Source organism: Stigmatopora nigra, chromosome 19 (assembly GCF_051989575.1).
Source record: "Stigmatopora nigra isolate UIUO_SnigA chromosome 19, RoL_Snig_1.1, whole genome shotgun sequence".
NCBI classification, from domain to species: domain Eukaryota; kingdom Metazoa; phylum Chordata; class Actinopteri; order Syngnathiformes; family Syngnathidae; genus Stigmatopora; species Stigmatopora nigra.
In genome coordinates this window covers 2,847,201-2,863,683 of record NC_135526.1, presented here as the reverse complement: position 1 = coordinate 2,863,683, position 16,483 = coordinate 2,847,201, and the positions used below count along the sequence as shown (strand labels likewise).

General features: G+C 43.3%; 1 protein-coding gene across 2 annotated transcripts; it reads right to left on the bottom strand.

The window, feature by feature from the left end:
* Positions 1-1,560: 1,560 nt before the first annotated feature.
* On the bottom strand, positions 1,561-14,879 carry fgfr4 (fibroblast growth factor receptor 4). 2 transcript variants are annotated; one of them, XM_077740618.1, is made up of 21 exons: positions 14,264-14,879; positions 12,773-12,970; positions 9,675-9,859; positions 9,459-9,609; positions 9,329-9,379; positions 8,549-8,815; positions 8,275-8,367; positions 8,022-8,188; positions 7,825-7,948; positions 6,548-6,738; positions 6,321-6,459; positions 6,040-6,233; positions 5,820-5,965; positions 5,431-5,552; positions 5,226-5,336; positions 4,936-5,126; positions 3,422-3,544; positions 3,083-3,153; positions 2,872-3,009; positions 2,698-2,803; positions 1,561-2,136 (listed from the first exon to the last, which is right to left on the bottom strand). In XM_077740618.1, the coding sequence occupies exons 2-21, from the start codon at positions 12,861-12,863 to the stop codon at positions 1,954-1,956; spliced, it is 2,844 nt and encodes a 947-aa protein (XP_077596744.1). In that variant the 5' UTR covers positions 12,864-12,970; positions 14,264-14,879; the 3' UTR covers positions 1,561-1,953. The 2 variants fall into 2 exon arrangements, with proteins under 2 accessions (XP_077596744.1, XP_077596747.1); XM_077740621.1 differs by lacking the exon at positions 14,264-14,879 and adding an exon at positions 14,080-14,223.
* Between the last annotated feature and the right edge of the window lie 1,604 nt (positions 14,880-16,483).

Here is a 16,483-nt window from a genome sequence, read left to right as displayed (position 1 = left end):
CGTCTTTGAATGTGCTACAAGATCATGTGAAGCACGCGGCGAGATAAGACGCCAAGGCTTGAAAAAGCCGACGAGGACGCCCACTGCTCTCTCCACCCTTCCTCTTGACCTTTGAACCCACCCGGGTTTGTCTGGCCGTGTCTCCTCCTCAGCGCCCGTCTGTCTCTCGTCTCTGTCGTGTCACTTTTTCTTGCTTTTCTTCTTCTACGCAGACAAATGAAGTGTTGCCATTTATGAAACACCAACCAAACATTTCCATGTAAATATAAAGTATTCATGAAATTTGAACCATTTCCCAGGTTTGGCCCTTGTTTGCATGTTCTACTTGGGTTAGCATGGCTTTTCTATGGGTACTCCAGTTTCCTTCCAAAAATATGCAGGGTAGACTGGTTGAACACTGTAAATTGCCCCCAAGTGTAAGCCCAAATTCAAGTTGTCCTCCTCCTTGAGCTCAAAGTCAGCTGGGATAGGCTCCAGCACCCCCCTGGTGAGGATAGACGGTTAGGAAAATGAATGAATGAAAAAATGCTATACTAAAATAAAGGCTACACCAATGTGATCTGCAGCTGCTCTTATTGGAGTCCATGAATTAAGACATTTCTTTTCAAAGATTGTGTCCTGGCCATAAGATAGTGGGGGTGTTTGTTTGGGGGTCTGGAAGGTTAGCTTTGTGTGGGTGGGGTTGGGTGGGGTGGTTTGGTATCAGGGTATGTCTTTTATTAACATAATAAGAGCCCCTTTTCATTTGCACACAAGCGCCGACGGGACAGCAGACACGCCCGTTTTAAAGGCTCTCATTGTCCCAACCGCACGGGGACCCACCCGGGGACCACTCTGGGGCCTGGGTGAAGGGTTAGTGTCTCACAAAAGGAATGACCAATGAGAGATCCCCCCCCCCCATCCTCCCCTTCCCCACCATCCTCCTCTCCAGTTCCTTTCTATGGATGCTCTTCTATTTCAAATCAATCACACTGGCTTTTACATTCACAAGAACGCACCCCCCCCCCATTGCCCCCAAAACCCTAAAATAGGAAGCCTTTGTATCCTAAAGCCTCCAAAATTCTGTAATCTACAAAAAATATTTTAGTTAAAAAAAAATCCAATCAGGATTCAGTTAGAAGAAAAATAAATCAAAATGATTTGCATATTTTTATCCTGACAATTCTGAGATGAAACATGACTGTGTGGCCCTGGGCTTGTGTGGGTTTTCTCCGGGTACTCCAGTTTCCTCCCACATCCCACAAAAATAGTTTGAACACTCAAAAATTGCTCTTAGGTATGAATGTGAGCATGATTGGTCCCTATGTGACATGCGATTGGCTGGTCACCAATTCAGGATGCCTCCCGCATACTGGCAAAAGCAGGCTGGGATAGGCTCCAGCACCCCCGGTGAGGATGAGCAGTGCTGAAAATGAATGAAAGATTTTTTTTTGTTACTTTTGGTCCAAACATTTGACACGTGACTCAATTGTGTCGTACAAAATAATTTATAAAGGCAATTGTATTTGCGTTACCGCTAGATGATATATATATATCTATATATATACATAGATATATATATACATACAATACTTTAGTTATTCTAATATATTCACAGGAAATCGTAAATTCAGGCACTTCTTCCACCTTTTTTCTTCTTCTTCTTTTAAGCACAAGAGATCCTGAGATTTAAGACTTTTTTTCTTTTAAATAAGCGACAGAAAAGTAAAATAATCTTATATAGAGAGATTTATAATTAACTTCCTTTCTTTAACATAGCAAAATAAATCTATATTTCTTTTCCTTGTTAAAACAAAAAAAAAGTCTTTCAAATGAAAATTCCGACTCCTGGCATTTCTTCGGGTATGTTTTTTTTTTAGTGCCACGGTTTACCTGGAACGGGTTTTTCAAAGTACGTCTCGGTCCTCAGTGCTCTGTTTGCGTAGCGTCTTTGCGAGTTCTGTTAAGGGGGTCTTATCGGAGGGCCGTCTTGGCGTCCACGCATGATGACGGCGTCTCCCGGTATCCGCCCAGTAAGCCGGGCTCGTTAGAAACGGCGTCGTGAGCGAAAACTGAGTCGTTGTCCGAAGAGCACGAGCTGGACGTGTCCTCGCAAGATGGCGAGTACTGCTCAAAAGGCGTCGACAGGTCCAAATACTGCTTGTACAGAGACAGAGAAAGAAAAGGCATGTGTTAATCAGATGAGGAAATTAGAACAATCATAAAGTTACTGCGGAAATTTGGAGCTTTCCGGCATCGTCATTGGTCCAAAAATAATGTCTTAATACACTTTTTGAATGCTAGTTTTGTAATGACATGTTTTTTTTTTGCAGAATGTGGTGCCAATAGCGTTTTTTTTGGTCTCATTTGTGGCTACTTTGCTTTTACGTGCCATTCCGAGAACATCTGTTGTTCATCAAAAAAATCAATAACATATAATTGCTGCACACTGTGGATAGAAAGCATTTTGTTTTGTTTTTTTGGGGTTTTTGCGCCAAATTTTACATCCCGGTGTTAGAATGGAGCCCATCTGGCATGCATGTGTGTTAGCGCACTGTAGTAGAGGGTAAATTTGGGGTTACATTTTGCTCGGAAAGTGACAGATGGGCAAAAGATTATGTTTAAAAAAAATGAGGTTGAAATCATACGTTTTGCTTGCTTGACGTCACAAAAACAAAACAAAAAAATGGCGGAGTCACCATCAAATGATCATCTTACCTCATCAGAGATGGACAGCAGCACCTTGTCCAGTTGCTCCACTAGCTGTTTGAAAGTGGGCCGATGGGTGGGCATGGCATGCCAGCACTCCCGCATCATCATGTAGCTTCATAATCATAAAAAAAAATGGTCAAAAAATTGAGCAAAACAAAAAAACTTTGCCTTCCATCTTACAGTTCATGGGTGCAGTTGGACGGCTTGTCCATGCGATGTCCTTCCTTCAGCAATTTGAAAAGCTCCTCCACGGGAATACCAGGGTACGGCGACCCCCCCAAGGTAAAGATCTCCCACATGAGGACCCCGAATGACCACCTGCCAGATTGGGAGATTTGAGTCAAGGGACAGTTAGAAAAGTTTTTTGTTTACGTGGCCGTGGGGTGCTTACACGTCACTCTGGTGGGTGTAGACTCGGTCAAACAAGGCCTCCGGTGCCATCCACTTCACTGGCAGGCGTCCCTGCATCGGGGGGGGGGGGGGGGGGGGCAGACAGGCATTAGAACCCCACCCCTGAGTTGCCTAGGCAACACAGCTGCATGCATTAAAAAGTACAACTTTCATTGTCTGACTGTAAAAGACACCTCCCTCGCTAAAGTCTGGCCAGAGCTTTAGCCCCCCCCCCCCCCCCCCCTCCTACCCTCCTTTCTAATTACATCCCATTAAGCTTCACGCCAATCAAGAGTTAGCCATCTGAGCGGCGTCTGGATGTAAAGTGTGCAAAGCTCACGTTGGTGGTCTTCTTGTAGTAGTCGATCTGGTGGACACCCCTAGCCAGTCCGAAGTCGGCGATTTTCATCACGTTGTCTTCCGTTACTAGAACGTTCCTGGCTGCCAAATCTCGATGAATGCACTGCAAAAACAAAGACCCCCAACGGAAGAGGGGATTTAATACTCTGAATCTATTCTGGTCAAGCAGAATACACTCATAGTAGATAAAAATGAGGAATAAGGCTTAAAACAAATGCAAAGTTTTTCTTGTCTGGTTGTTTTTGAGAGAAAACAGAGAAATAAAAGAGCCCTCCATCTTGGTATCTGAACTGGTCATGTTTTATGACCAGTACCCTTTGGCATTGGTGGCGTAATGTTGCGATAAACCCACATTTTTCATCCAAAAATGATATTCTGGTTCTTTGTATGAAGAAGAAAAACAAATACATTTAGAAAAACCACAGGAATGCTGAAGCTAAGATTCAAACCCAGAACCTCAGGCAAGAGTGCTGACCATGCTATCTGTTTTTTTTTGCTTTTTCTTGTATACATAGGTCAACATACATATGTGGTATTTTCCTCAACGCAAACATCTTGATATAGAAAATCTTGTGAAAGGCACATTTTATTCCACTTGAATGGGTGTCATTAAAGCTTATTTTGGTTTTCTTTCGAAATAGACTCAGGCTTTTTTTTTTTTTTTTTGCAGAACCTGCAGGCCCGGGGTTTTGCGGGCCTCCCCATAATGGAGGGTTGCTTTCAGTCTCTGGCAATGGCCTCACAGCCCAGAAACCCGATGCCTCCGCCCAGACAGTCTGTTTGCTAACAGATTTATGGCGGCGCTAAAAGGGACAAAAGCCTGAAGATGGCGAGGAGCGACAGATGGGTGGAGGAGAGTAAACAGCACAAGAGTCTCAGACCGTGGCTGCTGGACAAAGAAGTATGTTGATAAGTGAGAGCGCAAAAAGAGAGAGAGAGAGTATGCTATGGGAAATCAACAAAAAGATGGCAAAAAGACCCATCTGGGGTATTGATCTTAAGCTGTTAACTCCAAATACGCTTTTTCCCGTCTTTAGGAATGTCTATGCTCGCCTAACTGTGAATTCCAAGTTTGTAAGACAGTTCATTACCCTTGCACTTAAACATGAACAATTTAGGAGATATTGACCCTTCCGGGATATCCGATTTTGAGTTTCCTACGAGGTTGGCGCCGTTTCTTCGCAAACGCATTCTGGCGGTTGAATTAACATCCAAAACTGCAGCAAGTGGCCCGGAGCAACTGACTGACCACAAAACATCTGGCTTTTACTCTAAATAAACAAGTTTAAACACTGGAGAAACCATGGTCCAAATCTGATATGGTTGTGCTGTATTGCGGTTCATTGTTGCAAGCACCACTAAATTGTGGCATTGTAAGCAATATTTTATTGATTATACGGTCTATCGTGATTGCTTATCACCTATTGTGGTTTTGCGGGTTGTGTATACTAAGCCAATGGGTTCAATTTTTGTCCATTTCAAGTCAAGACCTACCCTTTTAGAGGCCAGATACTCCATCCCTCGAGCTACTTGGTAGGCACAAGACAGCAAGTCCTTGAAAGTCAGCTGTTCCTCAGGCACCTTAGTAACATCGAAAGTGTAGTCCATGCCCGGTGGCCGACGTGCACGGAGGTACTCTCGCAGACTGCCTTTGGAAGCGTACTCCACCAGTACATACAGAGGTCCTGGTTTTCCAGTTAAGGGAGCAAAAAGAATGGGAAAACTTATCAACTGACCATTTTTTTTTTGGTGCTTGGTTAAGTCATCCATGGGTCTTAACTTACCATCCTGTGTGCAGACTCCAAGCAGGTTGATGATGTTCTTGTGTTTGTCCATAACCTTCATTAGTTCCATCTCGGAGATGAGGTCTGCCAGATCTTTATCCGTGGCATCATCTTTGACAATAAAATATATATTTTTTCTATATCCCTAGGGACTTTAACTAACTTCTTAAGAAGATATAACTTGAAGGGTATTGTTTTTTTTTACCTTTGAGCATTTTAACAGCCACAGTAGTTGCCTGGTTGGGAGCGTCCTTGTTAATGCCATAGGCCTCGGCTCTAACCACTTGGCCGAAGCAGCCTTCGCCCAGAGGTTTCCCAAGTGTCAAGCTATGAAAGATGACAGGGCTTGGTTAAAAATAAATGCCTTGGAGTGAAAATTGTACACAGGCATAATTTGGGGCGCCCATTTCTTCAAACATAGGTTTCTTTTTAGTCCCCCTGCATGACCAGAAAGCTACAATTTAAAATTTTGTGACTAAGCCTTGGGTACTTTAAGCCAAGCTGTGGAGAAATGACTGTTTTTGAAGCTCAAGACAGATGTTTTTGGTTACATGATAGATTCAAGCAAAATCTACAATGGTATGGATATCTTACTTGTCTCTTGGGAACTCCCAATCGGGGTCGTAGGGTAATTCAAACTCCATCACTCCGGCCAGCATGGGAGAGCAGCTGGATGACAAGCGAGCGACCCTCATTAGAGACGCGCTGGACTTCCCAGATGAATTGGAGTCCACCGAGTACTGAAATGGGAAATAAAAGGCTCCGTTATCTCTTTCTCGTCAATTGCTCAGACCGGCGTTTGCGTATTACGTACCTGTCTGCGCAGAGGGAACTTTGAAAGCTTCTGCACCGGAAGGACGTCGAAGGGCTCACGTCTCGGCTGGACTTGCATCCGACACAAGACCACAATGACGATGGCCATAGCCAGAGCCAGGAAGCCACAGGCGTAGATGATGATGTCGGTGTACTTTGTCTCGATGGCGTCCGCGGCGTCTACAGCTTCTTCCTCTGCGGGATGGAATCCATTCGTTAGTCGTTCAAATATGGCCTCCAGATGTGGTTCAATCCCCCCCCATGGAATATGTTTTCCTTTACCTGACAGGACGGTGAGCCAGGCCGACTGGTAAGTATAACCGATTGAATTTCCAGCCAAACATGTATACTCTCCTGAATCATCCATGGTGATTTTAGACAGATAGAGGACCTCCACCTCAGATGTGTTCAGACTGCCAGTCTACATCAAATACCAGAGGAAAAAAAAACAGAGTAAGAACCTGTAAAAAAATAACAGTCCAGACATAAAATACAGAAGAATCACCAACCTTGAGGACCTGGACGTAGGGTGTCCCATCAGGACCGTATCGACTGCCGTTCCTTTCGATGTGTTTGAGCCACTGAATGTGTGGTTGTGCGTCGCTGTAGACTTTGCATTGGAATTGGACGTCACTACCCACGACTGCCGTGGTGTTGGCCGGTAGACCTGCTTGGAGGATGGGTCGATGGGGGGAGCGCTCTAAATGGGCAAAGGAATAAGGCTAAGTTATCTCAGGTTTGATAGATGGATGGAGATCAAGGGTCACTAGGCTAAGAAGAGGGTAGCAGAAAAACTGGAGTAGTCAAAACAATACTTGGAAAACTATTCATACATATTTTCTTGCATATAAGCCACCTCTGTGGATAACATTCACAATTGTACCCTTCAAATCAGAATTTTTACCTCAATGTTCATGATTTTAAGTACAAATGTAACGTTGAAGGGAAAATCTTTTCTCTATTTTGAAATGAATGAACATTGTCTTGCATTTTAGCATTCCGTCTGTCACCTTGCAGCTTTGTGCATGTCAGGTCTAATTTGTCTACATATAAGCCATACCCTTGATTCATTTTTTACGGCGTATATGCGAGAAAATACGGTAGTTGCCAATGCCACATTGGCGCCACAGAAAGAAAAAAATGTCATTTTCAGATAAAAAAAAAATGGAGCTTGAATGGCATAGCTATTTGTCAGCTGGCCACCGACCGGGCTTTCTTTGATCAGCGGTTAGTCTGGCTCTGTGATCTCGTTAACCATCTCGTTAGTCCTTTCCCCCGAGTGGGCCGGGGAAATGAAATTGACCCCGCTGTGGATGGCGAGCCAACAAATGAACAAACAAGCTCGCCGCCTTCCTCCATCTCAAGTCACAGGTCAGGTAGAAAACTGCTTTGGACGCCTGACCGTCCACATTCTGGCCGCCAAGGCACTCCGTCACCTTTCCCTCACCCGATTATCACCCCCCACACCCCCCACCTCACACTGGAGGCTTTCATTTGCAGGCGCGATGCTTTTTCCATAAGAGCTAACTAATGACCGTTGCCGGGCCTACCATGAATACAGTCAGTCAGATGGCACGGCTTGAAATTCAAACTTTTAAGATCTAATTCTCTTTTATAGACTTACTGTTTACAACCTCAGCCCAGGGAACACATTACTTTTTTTTTTTTACATTTGGAAGCAGGCGAGCCAGGTCTGACGCCGTAAAAAATGTTCTTCAGGACATTTCGATACAATAAATGCGAAAGGAAACTTCGACTGGAGTGACACAAACTTTCTGATTCTTACCCAAGACGTCAAGGACGTAGCTGTGAGAAATGGAGCCATATTTATTCTCCACTACGCAGGTGTAATTTCCTCTGTCTGACGGCACCACGCTCTCCATTACCAGGCTCCAGTGTTGATGCCTTAACTAGCAAAAAAACAACAATAAAAACACAATAAAACCTATTCTCAATTGAATTGAAAGGGAAAAACGGTCTTACCTTGATTCCACCGATACGGTGTTCACTTCTAAATTCCCTTCCATTTTTCAGCCAACGAATTCCAGGCATTGGACTGCCCATGGCCGGACAACGGAACTTGACCGTGTTGCCCGCCGGTACAGCATACAACTTTTTCTCCATACGTTGGGTGTGAGTCCAGTAAGGACCTGTGAAGACCAAATTCCAGTTGAGGTTTCAGCCTTTGGTTGGACTTGAACAAGTTACTGTATGTTGCTAATTGCCTGAAACTCACCTCTGGAAACGTAAACCTGATCATTTTCAATCTCTGATGGGTCATCCAAGCCGTTGTCTTCATCATCATCATCATCTCCCGAGCCCAATGAATCTATGAAATACAGAAAAAAATGTTTTGACACAATGATCATATTACACATGATTTACTAGTCATCGGCCTGCAAGACAACACTAAAAGTGATTGGAAAAAAAGTGTCAGATATTAAAAAAAAAACACAAACGCCTGAATTGGAACTATACCGTTAAATAGGTAACTTTCTTTGCATCCTTACCAGTGACAGTGACTGTGAAGTTCCTCACGGGTCCTCTGGTTCCACGTAGAACGCATACATAAACTCCAGAATCCTCATAAGTAATGTCGGTGACCATCAGGACAGCACCTCGGATCTGGATTCTTGGCGTGGGTACTAGTCGGGTTCCCGCTTTGTACCAGTTGACTGCCATTCCCGGCCGAGTGGTCATTTCACAGCGCAGTTTCAGGACATTTCCAGGCTCTAATAGGAGTTGCTGTGTGCTTTTGTCACTCTGGTGCCCAACAACTGTTTAGAAATATCACAAAAAGATGATGAGAAGATCACTCTCAAAAAGCTTGAACAAAAACTACTTGTGGACAATGAGTCTTCAAATCAGACCAGTCAAAGGGTTAGCTCTTCATCCAATTTTTTTAAAGGCAGTCGGTCACCCTTCCGTTGTATCGCACCCCCAAACAATGACATCGCCATGGAGACGGGGATGGACCGACTTGACCCACCCCCACTTATTGAGCTCCTTTATGTCGCCGTCGTCGTCCCTTTTGTGGTTTACTGAGAGGTGGAGAGCGACCAAGCGATAGTGGCAAAATCCCTGTTACCCCAGTTCATTTTAAACAAATGCATAGGAGAGAATGAAGCTGATGAACATGTCAAAGTGTGACACTAAACCGAGTACTGGTGCAAATGTTTACCAAGATCTAGAGGTCTCACTTTCCTACCATCTTCTAAAATGTCTCATTACTTCTATACAAAACTATTGTCATATTTTGAGGAAAAAAAAATCTTAACGATTGGCATTACCTTTTGGAATTGCTGCTTTGGCCGAATCCATTGTTTTGGAAATAATGGCCCCTGTGTGAGAAGGTTGAGGTGTTACAAATTTAGGTGATATCTGTCAGTTAGACGGGAATTCCAGGACACAGTATCTTACCTGGAAGAACTTTCATCCACGCCGACTGCATAGCTTGCACAGTTTTGCCTCTGTTTTTGCTCTCGGCCATGCAGACGTACTCGCCAGCGTCCTCCAGGCTGATGTTGTACAGATGCAGCACGTTCATCTTGGACATATTGCTTTGCAGGGGCTGTAGATCAGGCACTTTTTAGCGAGGTAACTTTTAGGGTTATCTGTCTGTCGATCATCGCTCACCGTGAGTGGTCTGAGACGTGGGGGTGGTCCACCCTGGCCAGGCTCACCAAGCCCCACTTTCAACCACTGCACCTTGGTGGATGACGGTCGATGGACTTTACACATCAGTTTGGCCTGACCGCTCACTGACGCCGTGATGTTCTCCGGGTAGCCCGGCACAATTAGGGGCCTCGACAGTCGACGATCTAAAAGGGTGAAAACAAACTGAATCAAACATACCAATTGGCTCCCCTTATTAATGATTGCAATTCCCCTTATTAGGCGCTAATAATGAAGCATACAACCACAACACGGCATATATTTACTTACATAGGGCGCACTTTAAAATCTAATATTTTCCTCTGCTACCAGTGACCAAAACAATCCAGAATAGACTTAAAAAACATACTTATAAAAAAAATTCTGTACAAATGTTGCGATCACAACACTCAAAAAGCAAATTTTTTCTAAGATTTCTATACATGTATATGATGATTAACATGAATATGTTCATTAATATGTGCTGTCCCTTATGAAATAAATCAAAGTCAAAGTTGAATGCAAACTGATGCTTTGCCTTGTGTACACAATTTTGAAATGATCAAAAAAACATATAAAATACGGGGAAAAAAACCTACAAGTTGACAGATATGGTCAAAATCCCGTCTTGTACTATGAAAGAAAACATTACACAAGCACAGTAACAGTTGGCCCTCGCAACAGCCGTCATCCAGAGAATGTCTTCCTACCTGAACAAGCTTGGCTTAATGCTACCAGGAAGCGGCGATTGAATGCCCAGATAACCCGGCTACTATCGTGTCACCATCGGCCACAGTGGCCTCCATTCATTGGGTCACTCGCTCCATTCATGCGCCGGCCCACTGGCATACACGCTCCCCGGCCGAGGACCTCCATTACCGCTCAGTCACTCAGAACCAGCAATTTTCCAGGGCAATTTTCTGTTTGATTGCTTCCTGCGAGTGCTTAGTGAAAAGGCAATCTGTTCCCCTGTCAGAGTGAAGTGCTGTCCTTTTTTTTCCCCTTTTTACTAACTGCCCCAAAGTACACACACTGCTAATGTACTGAGGAACAGAATACACAATTGCAACATTGAGCATCGAAGGAAAAAAAAAACAAAGTAAAAAGACCGTAAGGGGAAAAAACACAAATCGGTGTTGTTCGCAAAGTTCGGGAAACGATGGAGTCGTCGCAATCCGCCCGACCACTGGCGCTAATGAACTTGCCGGGACCACCGTGCCCTGCCGTTGAACCTGCGTCCGGGTGTGAATTGTCACCCGGAGGCGAGGGGGCAAACAAAACAAGTCACAAAACATAAACAAACTGGGCTGGCAGCGCATCTTTGTCGTCTAAATCGCTCAATTGTCCACAAATTCAAACGGCGGGTGTCAAATCGCCAAAGCGCCTGTCAAGTCAAGCTGTCAGAGTAACCAGCCTCTCGGTGGTCCCGCCGCTCAAAGGCCTGACCAGCAGATGCACTCTCGGGAATAAATAAAAATTAAAGATTCTTTGGCACAGTCGCTAGTCCTTGATGTCGCTAGCCCCCCCCTGCCGCCGTTCAGACCACAAATAATCCCCTTTTTCTTTTGCTCTTTTGATTGTCTGCTAAAGAGGATGCCTTATATTTAAACAAGGACCCCTGCCATGCTCAAACAATCCTCTTTTGGAGCAACTTATGCCTCATTTTTTATGCCTTTTAGCTCTTATTCTCTCATTTGTAGTTGTCCGAGATCACACATAACATACTGTTGACAATTACTGTACAGTTTTTAACTAGATCCTAATGACAAATTTAACCCAAGCAAATGTACTTCATTTTTTCGCATAGAAGCCGCACCCTTAAAATTGCTGAATTTGACAATTTCCCTTGTATAAGACGCCCCCTGATTCACAATTTTCATCTTACATATTTTCTTGCATAGTAGCCACTTCCGCATATAAGCCATACTCTTAAAATATTAAGAAAAAATATTGCACATTGTATTTTGGACAAACTGTATGTCGTTTTGTCTTTGTCACCTTGCAGTTTTGTGCATGTCAAGTCTAATTTAAGCAACCTTGATTCAGTCCTCATTTTTTGAGTGAAAAACATGCGAGAAAATAGGGTATTACTTTTGCAATGACGCTGCTTTTAAAAAGTTCTTCTGCCTAACTTCCCTAACTTTGAATCAATGTTCAATAAGGGCAATTTAGTTGCATTCTTTCTTGTGGTCTCTGCATACCAACATCTTAAAAGAAGCTCGGAATGTCTTTAAATTGTTGGTGTATCTACAATGCATCTTCACTGGTTTGTCTGGCAAATATAGTCGTCGGAGCGTCTATGGAGCAGGCCTCGGCTAGCCTTGCCTCAGGTTAGACCTTCCACGCTGGCTCCATGCCCCCCAGCGAGCGTCAACAATGTCTTTCGACAGACCTTTCATTTCCATGCGTGGAAAAACATTTAAGCCACGTATAAAAACCTCGCTCTTATTGCTTTTGGCACTTGTGTGAAAAGCATCAAACGGGGGGGGAAAATGGTCAAAGGAACGGCGCCCTATTCCTTCCTCCCTCCGCCCCCTTCCTCTTCTTCTTCTTCTTGGTCTTCTCCAGCTGGCATGCGACCCAGCAGATTTACACTTCCGAGCCCGGGGGCATGTAGCAGATCAGGTAGCACTTTTTTTAAGGCAGCCCAAACACACTTTGCCCCCTTTGTGCTCTCCATCTAGCTGGAGGTGAAGCGACGTGGAATTTACAGTGGAACCACCGAAAGAAATCATGTTGGAATTTAGCCAAATTGAAAGAGGAAAATAGTCACGTCAAAAAGCCCTTTCAAGTCTCAGATTGGAGTTTAGCTCAAATAACAGATTCCAATTAGCCTATTTTAAATGGATGAATTCTCAAATTCTGGGTTGGGACATTTAATGATTGACTAGTGACCAATCCCAGGAGGCCAACTCATCTGGTAGCCTAATAAGGAGAATAAAACCTGGACGGATTGACACATTAACTGAATTTTGTCTTTTAGGAAAACTATTCCCGTATGTAAAATTGGTACAAATACCCAATCTAGAATGAGATATTGCCGATTTAAATGAAGAAGCAACAAAGAACCATTTCCTGACCTTTCAGTCTTCCTGCCCCCTTGTGGGTTCTGGCCGGGATTCTGTCCAAGCAGCAGATCAGGACCAGGCACAGTGCGTAAACCCTCGCCATCCTCGAACCCCTTGAGACTTTTTCCAAATGTTCTGGGAAGCCCGGAGTCGGCCAATCAAGCGCCCGCTTCTGGCATCGGCGACTCTGCCGGTCCCCAAACGTGGATCCTGCAGAAACAAGACAAAATGTGGGTGGTTAGCTAGGTGCCCCCTGCAAAAGCCTAAAACCAACCAAAGAATGAAAAACACTTGAAAATTGCCAGGAATCGAACTCTGCTTTTACCCAACCAATGAGGGAAACGCTCTCCAATGTTTTCTTTAACATTAAGGTGAAAGAAAATAACTAATCCATGTTAGCAGACTTGTTAAAGCAATCATTTTCTGTCTTGGTGATGTCCCCCACATTGGAGACTCTCTTTAATGCAAATTCCGTCTCCAGTTATCTGGTTTTATTATCACAAAAGACAACAACATTTAAATGCACCACAGAGATAAAGTGGCACGTTCTGGCTCCCTCAAGCCAATTACCACGTCTGTACGAATATGTTTTATTTTATATCGGGATTTTTTTAACCCGCAATTTAGAATGAGTAGTTTAATGTACAGTGAAATTTGACTTTAAAGTCAGTTGTAATTAGAGCATATTTGTGTGACACAGTGGGCGATTCCTACATTTTTTGAAGCATGGGATAAAAAAAAAACTATGTAGAGACTTTGAAGTCACTTTCAGTTAAAGTGCCATGAATCTTAAGAGTTCAAAACTTAATAGCAAAGTACACACAGTTGAACTGTTTAGGATTACAGGGTATAAAGTGTACTTCAATGCAGTTCCTTGGCAAAAACATGTCATTCAGCTTCCAATTTTTACTTTCCTTAATTATATATTTGCGACTATCATTCTCCGAATATAACATTTTACAGTATGGCTTTCATAAAAATAAGAGTTTGATAAGTGGAGACCAAGTAGAGAACTTTTAAAAATGTCACACGACCCAACTTATTTTGAACCAAGTTGACTTGTAATACATTGCAATTGACATTAATGGCCATCAAATCCATGTAATGCAATTATTTTGTCAACCCTCCCACTCAAAATGAATTGGACAGCTTTCTGTAGTCAGCTAGATAACGAATGTACTTCTTCTTTCCAGTTCATTTAGTTGCATTTCATTCCAAATCTTTCCATCAACCCAGACCAATTTGAATTGGACGCCTATCGCCGTCAATGGCAGCCCATGAGCTAATTGTACTTCAACTTGCAAGTCGTGTAAACGTACCAAAAGTCCAAACTCCACGCGATTGGCCCACCAAGCGCTCGTCCACCGGGTTCAATGTCTAACATTTGTTTGGCTGGATCTCGCAAACAAAGCTTTGAATATCTACTTCGAATAAACTCCACATTCAAAATACTTTTTTTTAAACAGGGGACCGTGAACGCAACCAAGTTTCAAGCACACGCACCTCGTCGTCTCCTTGTTTTTGTTTAGTTTTTTGTGTTTGTTTTGTGTTTTGATCCCAGTATTTCAACGCAGAAATCCTCCTTTTTGGCTCATATAGTCCACTTGTCAGGAAAAAAAAGTTGCTCAAGTGGACCCTCGTGTATCCGCGGGGGGGATAAATCCACCAGAACCAGCATCCAGCGTCGCCCCCCGCCCCCTCGAGTGGCGACAGCTGCCGGGGTCCCTGGTGCGAGGAGCGGGGAAAAGCTTTCAGAGTACATCCATGGAGGGGCTCCTCTCCTCTCCTCTCCTCTCCTCTCCTCTCCGATCCACTCCTCTCCGGTCCTCTCCGGGTGAGCCCCCCCAAAGTCTTGCCTTATCCTTGAGCCGCCCGGTGCGTCTTTTTTGAAGGAGCGTCCAATCGGTCCCCACTCTCCTCCGATGTGCGCCTTTATCCGGGATAGTTTTGGCGTACCTCCGCTAAGGAAGGAAGGAGTCCGTTCAAGACAAGCGGGGTCTTAAGAGGGAGTGTATGTGCGTGTGTGCGTCAGTCGGGCTCCAACTGCACTGCCGCTAAACCGGCACGCAGTCACAACAACAATGGTGTGTGTATGCGTGTGTGTGTGAGTGGCTGGGGGAGGGTGTGTGTGTGTGTGGGTGGGTAATAGAAAAGAGGGGAGGGTGTGCTTCTGTTACCCCCTTCCCTCTGATTGGGCTCCCCTCATCCTTCCCAAACCCTGTAAATAAATATTAAAATCATCAGGAAAATAGTGGAATCTTTTTTTTTTTTTATATAAGTTGTAAATTGGAGCCAAAGTTTTGTGGTGGCGTGTCATGCCAGTCATAAATAGTTATTAAAATGTTTGTTTTTGACAAGTACATATTTATAGCGTCTTAATGACCCTTTATGCAAATGTTTGAGTGAAGGGGGGTATATGGGGGGTCCTTCTGGTAGATTTCGCATCCAATTAAGTGGCTTTATTGAAGGGATGCTTTGTGAATTTACTACAAATTTTAATCCCATTAAGGTGTAATAGATTTCTTTTTAGTTTATTAAGACGTCAACCTATCACTTGATGGTATGTCATATTGCAAGAATAAGCATTTTTCTATACTTTAACACTCCATGGAAGTGTAAAAAAACAATTGATGTGCTTTAATCATCTCATTAACATTGCCATTGATGATGATGGACTTCAATCACGTTTTTTTAAATCCTTCTGATGTGAATTTAAATAGGTTTATCAGTAGTTCAAATGGATTGGACGTTTATCGCAGTCAATGGTGGCTAATGACGTCATGAGTAGTCAAAATGTTTTTATAATTAAAAACTATTGCCATTTTAGTTACATATAAATGACACAAAGTCATAAAATGATCAGCTATAAATGCAATGTGAATACTATCCTTATTTCAAAATGTATTGATAGAATACTGCTTAAATTAAGCAGTTTTATAGAATTAGGTATTGTAAAATATCATTTTACTTTACTATTAAGCTTAATGCACAATACATATACAATGACAAAACTATATTTGAAGCCCATATCTATTTTCATTCTTATTCGATTGTCCATAATACCACAAAATAAAATACTATCATTTAGTCCTGAAAATGGCAAAAATGATAAATGCTATGGCAACAACCAGTCATTAAAACAATATTACACGATCCATAAAACCCTGTCCACACGCTGCTTGTCAACTCTGATTTTTCCAAGACAAACAAACCAACATAATTCATCACTCTTTGCCTTTCTATGCACGATTTGCACTCCCTCATTGCGGGCAATGAGGCGCTCTACAGCCGCCACTATTTCAATGACACATTGGCACGCAAATTCACTGACTATCAAACTGCTTAAAAAATATCCATACATCTTTTTTGTATCTCCTCCAATATAACTTAAGTCTTTGTGCACCCTTCATCAAAGCTAACATCTTCTAAAACTACCTCCAATTATACTCCGCACGGTCTTTAAAGCACAATTGCTGATACCCAGAATGCATCATGGGAAATGCAGTCTTCACAACATCAGACGCTCTCCTCAACGACAAGGCGAGGGTCATAAATCACCATATTTTATGACCACCTATCCTCTCTTTTGCATGACATCCCAAAGGTTAGCGTACATAAAGTTTTGTGACAAGTTTAAGAAAACCACGTTAAACGCAAACGTGCATAACGTGCACAAACGCAAACGCCTGCCCCTCCCCCTCCCCGATCAGCGCCAGTGGCCAT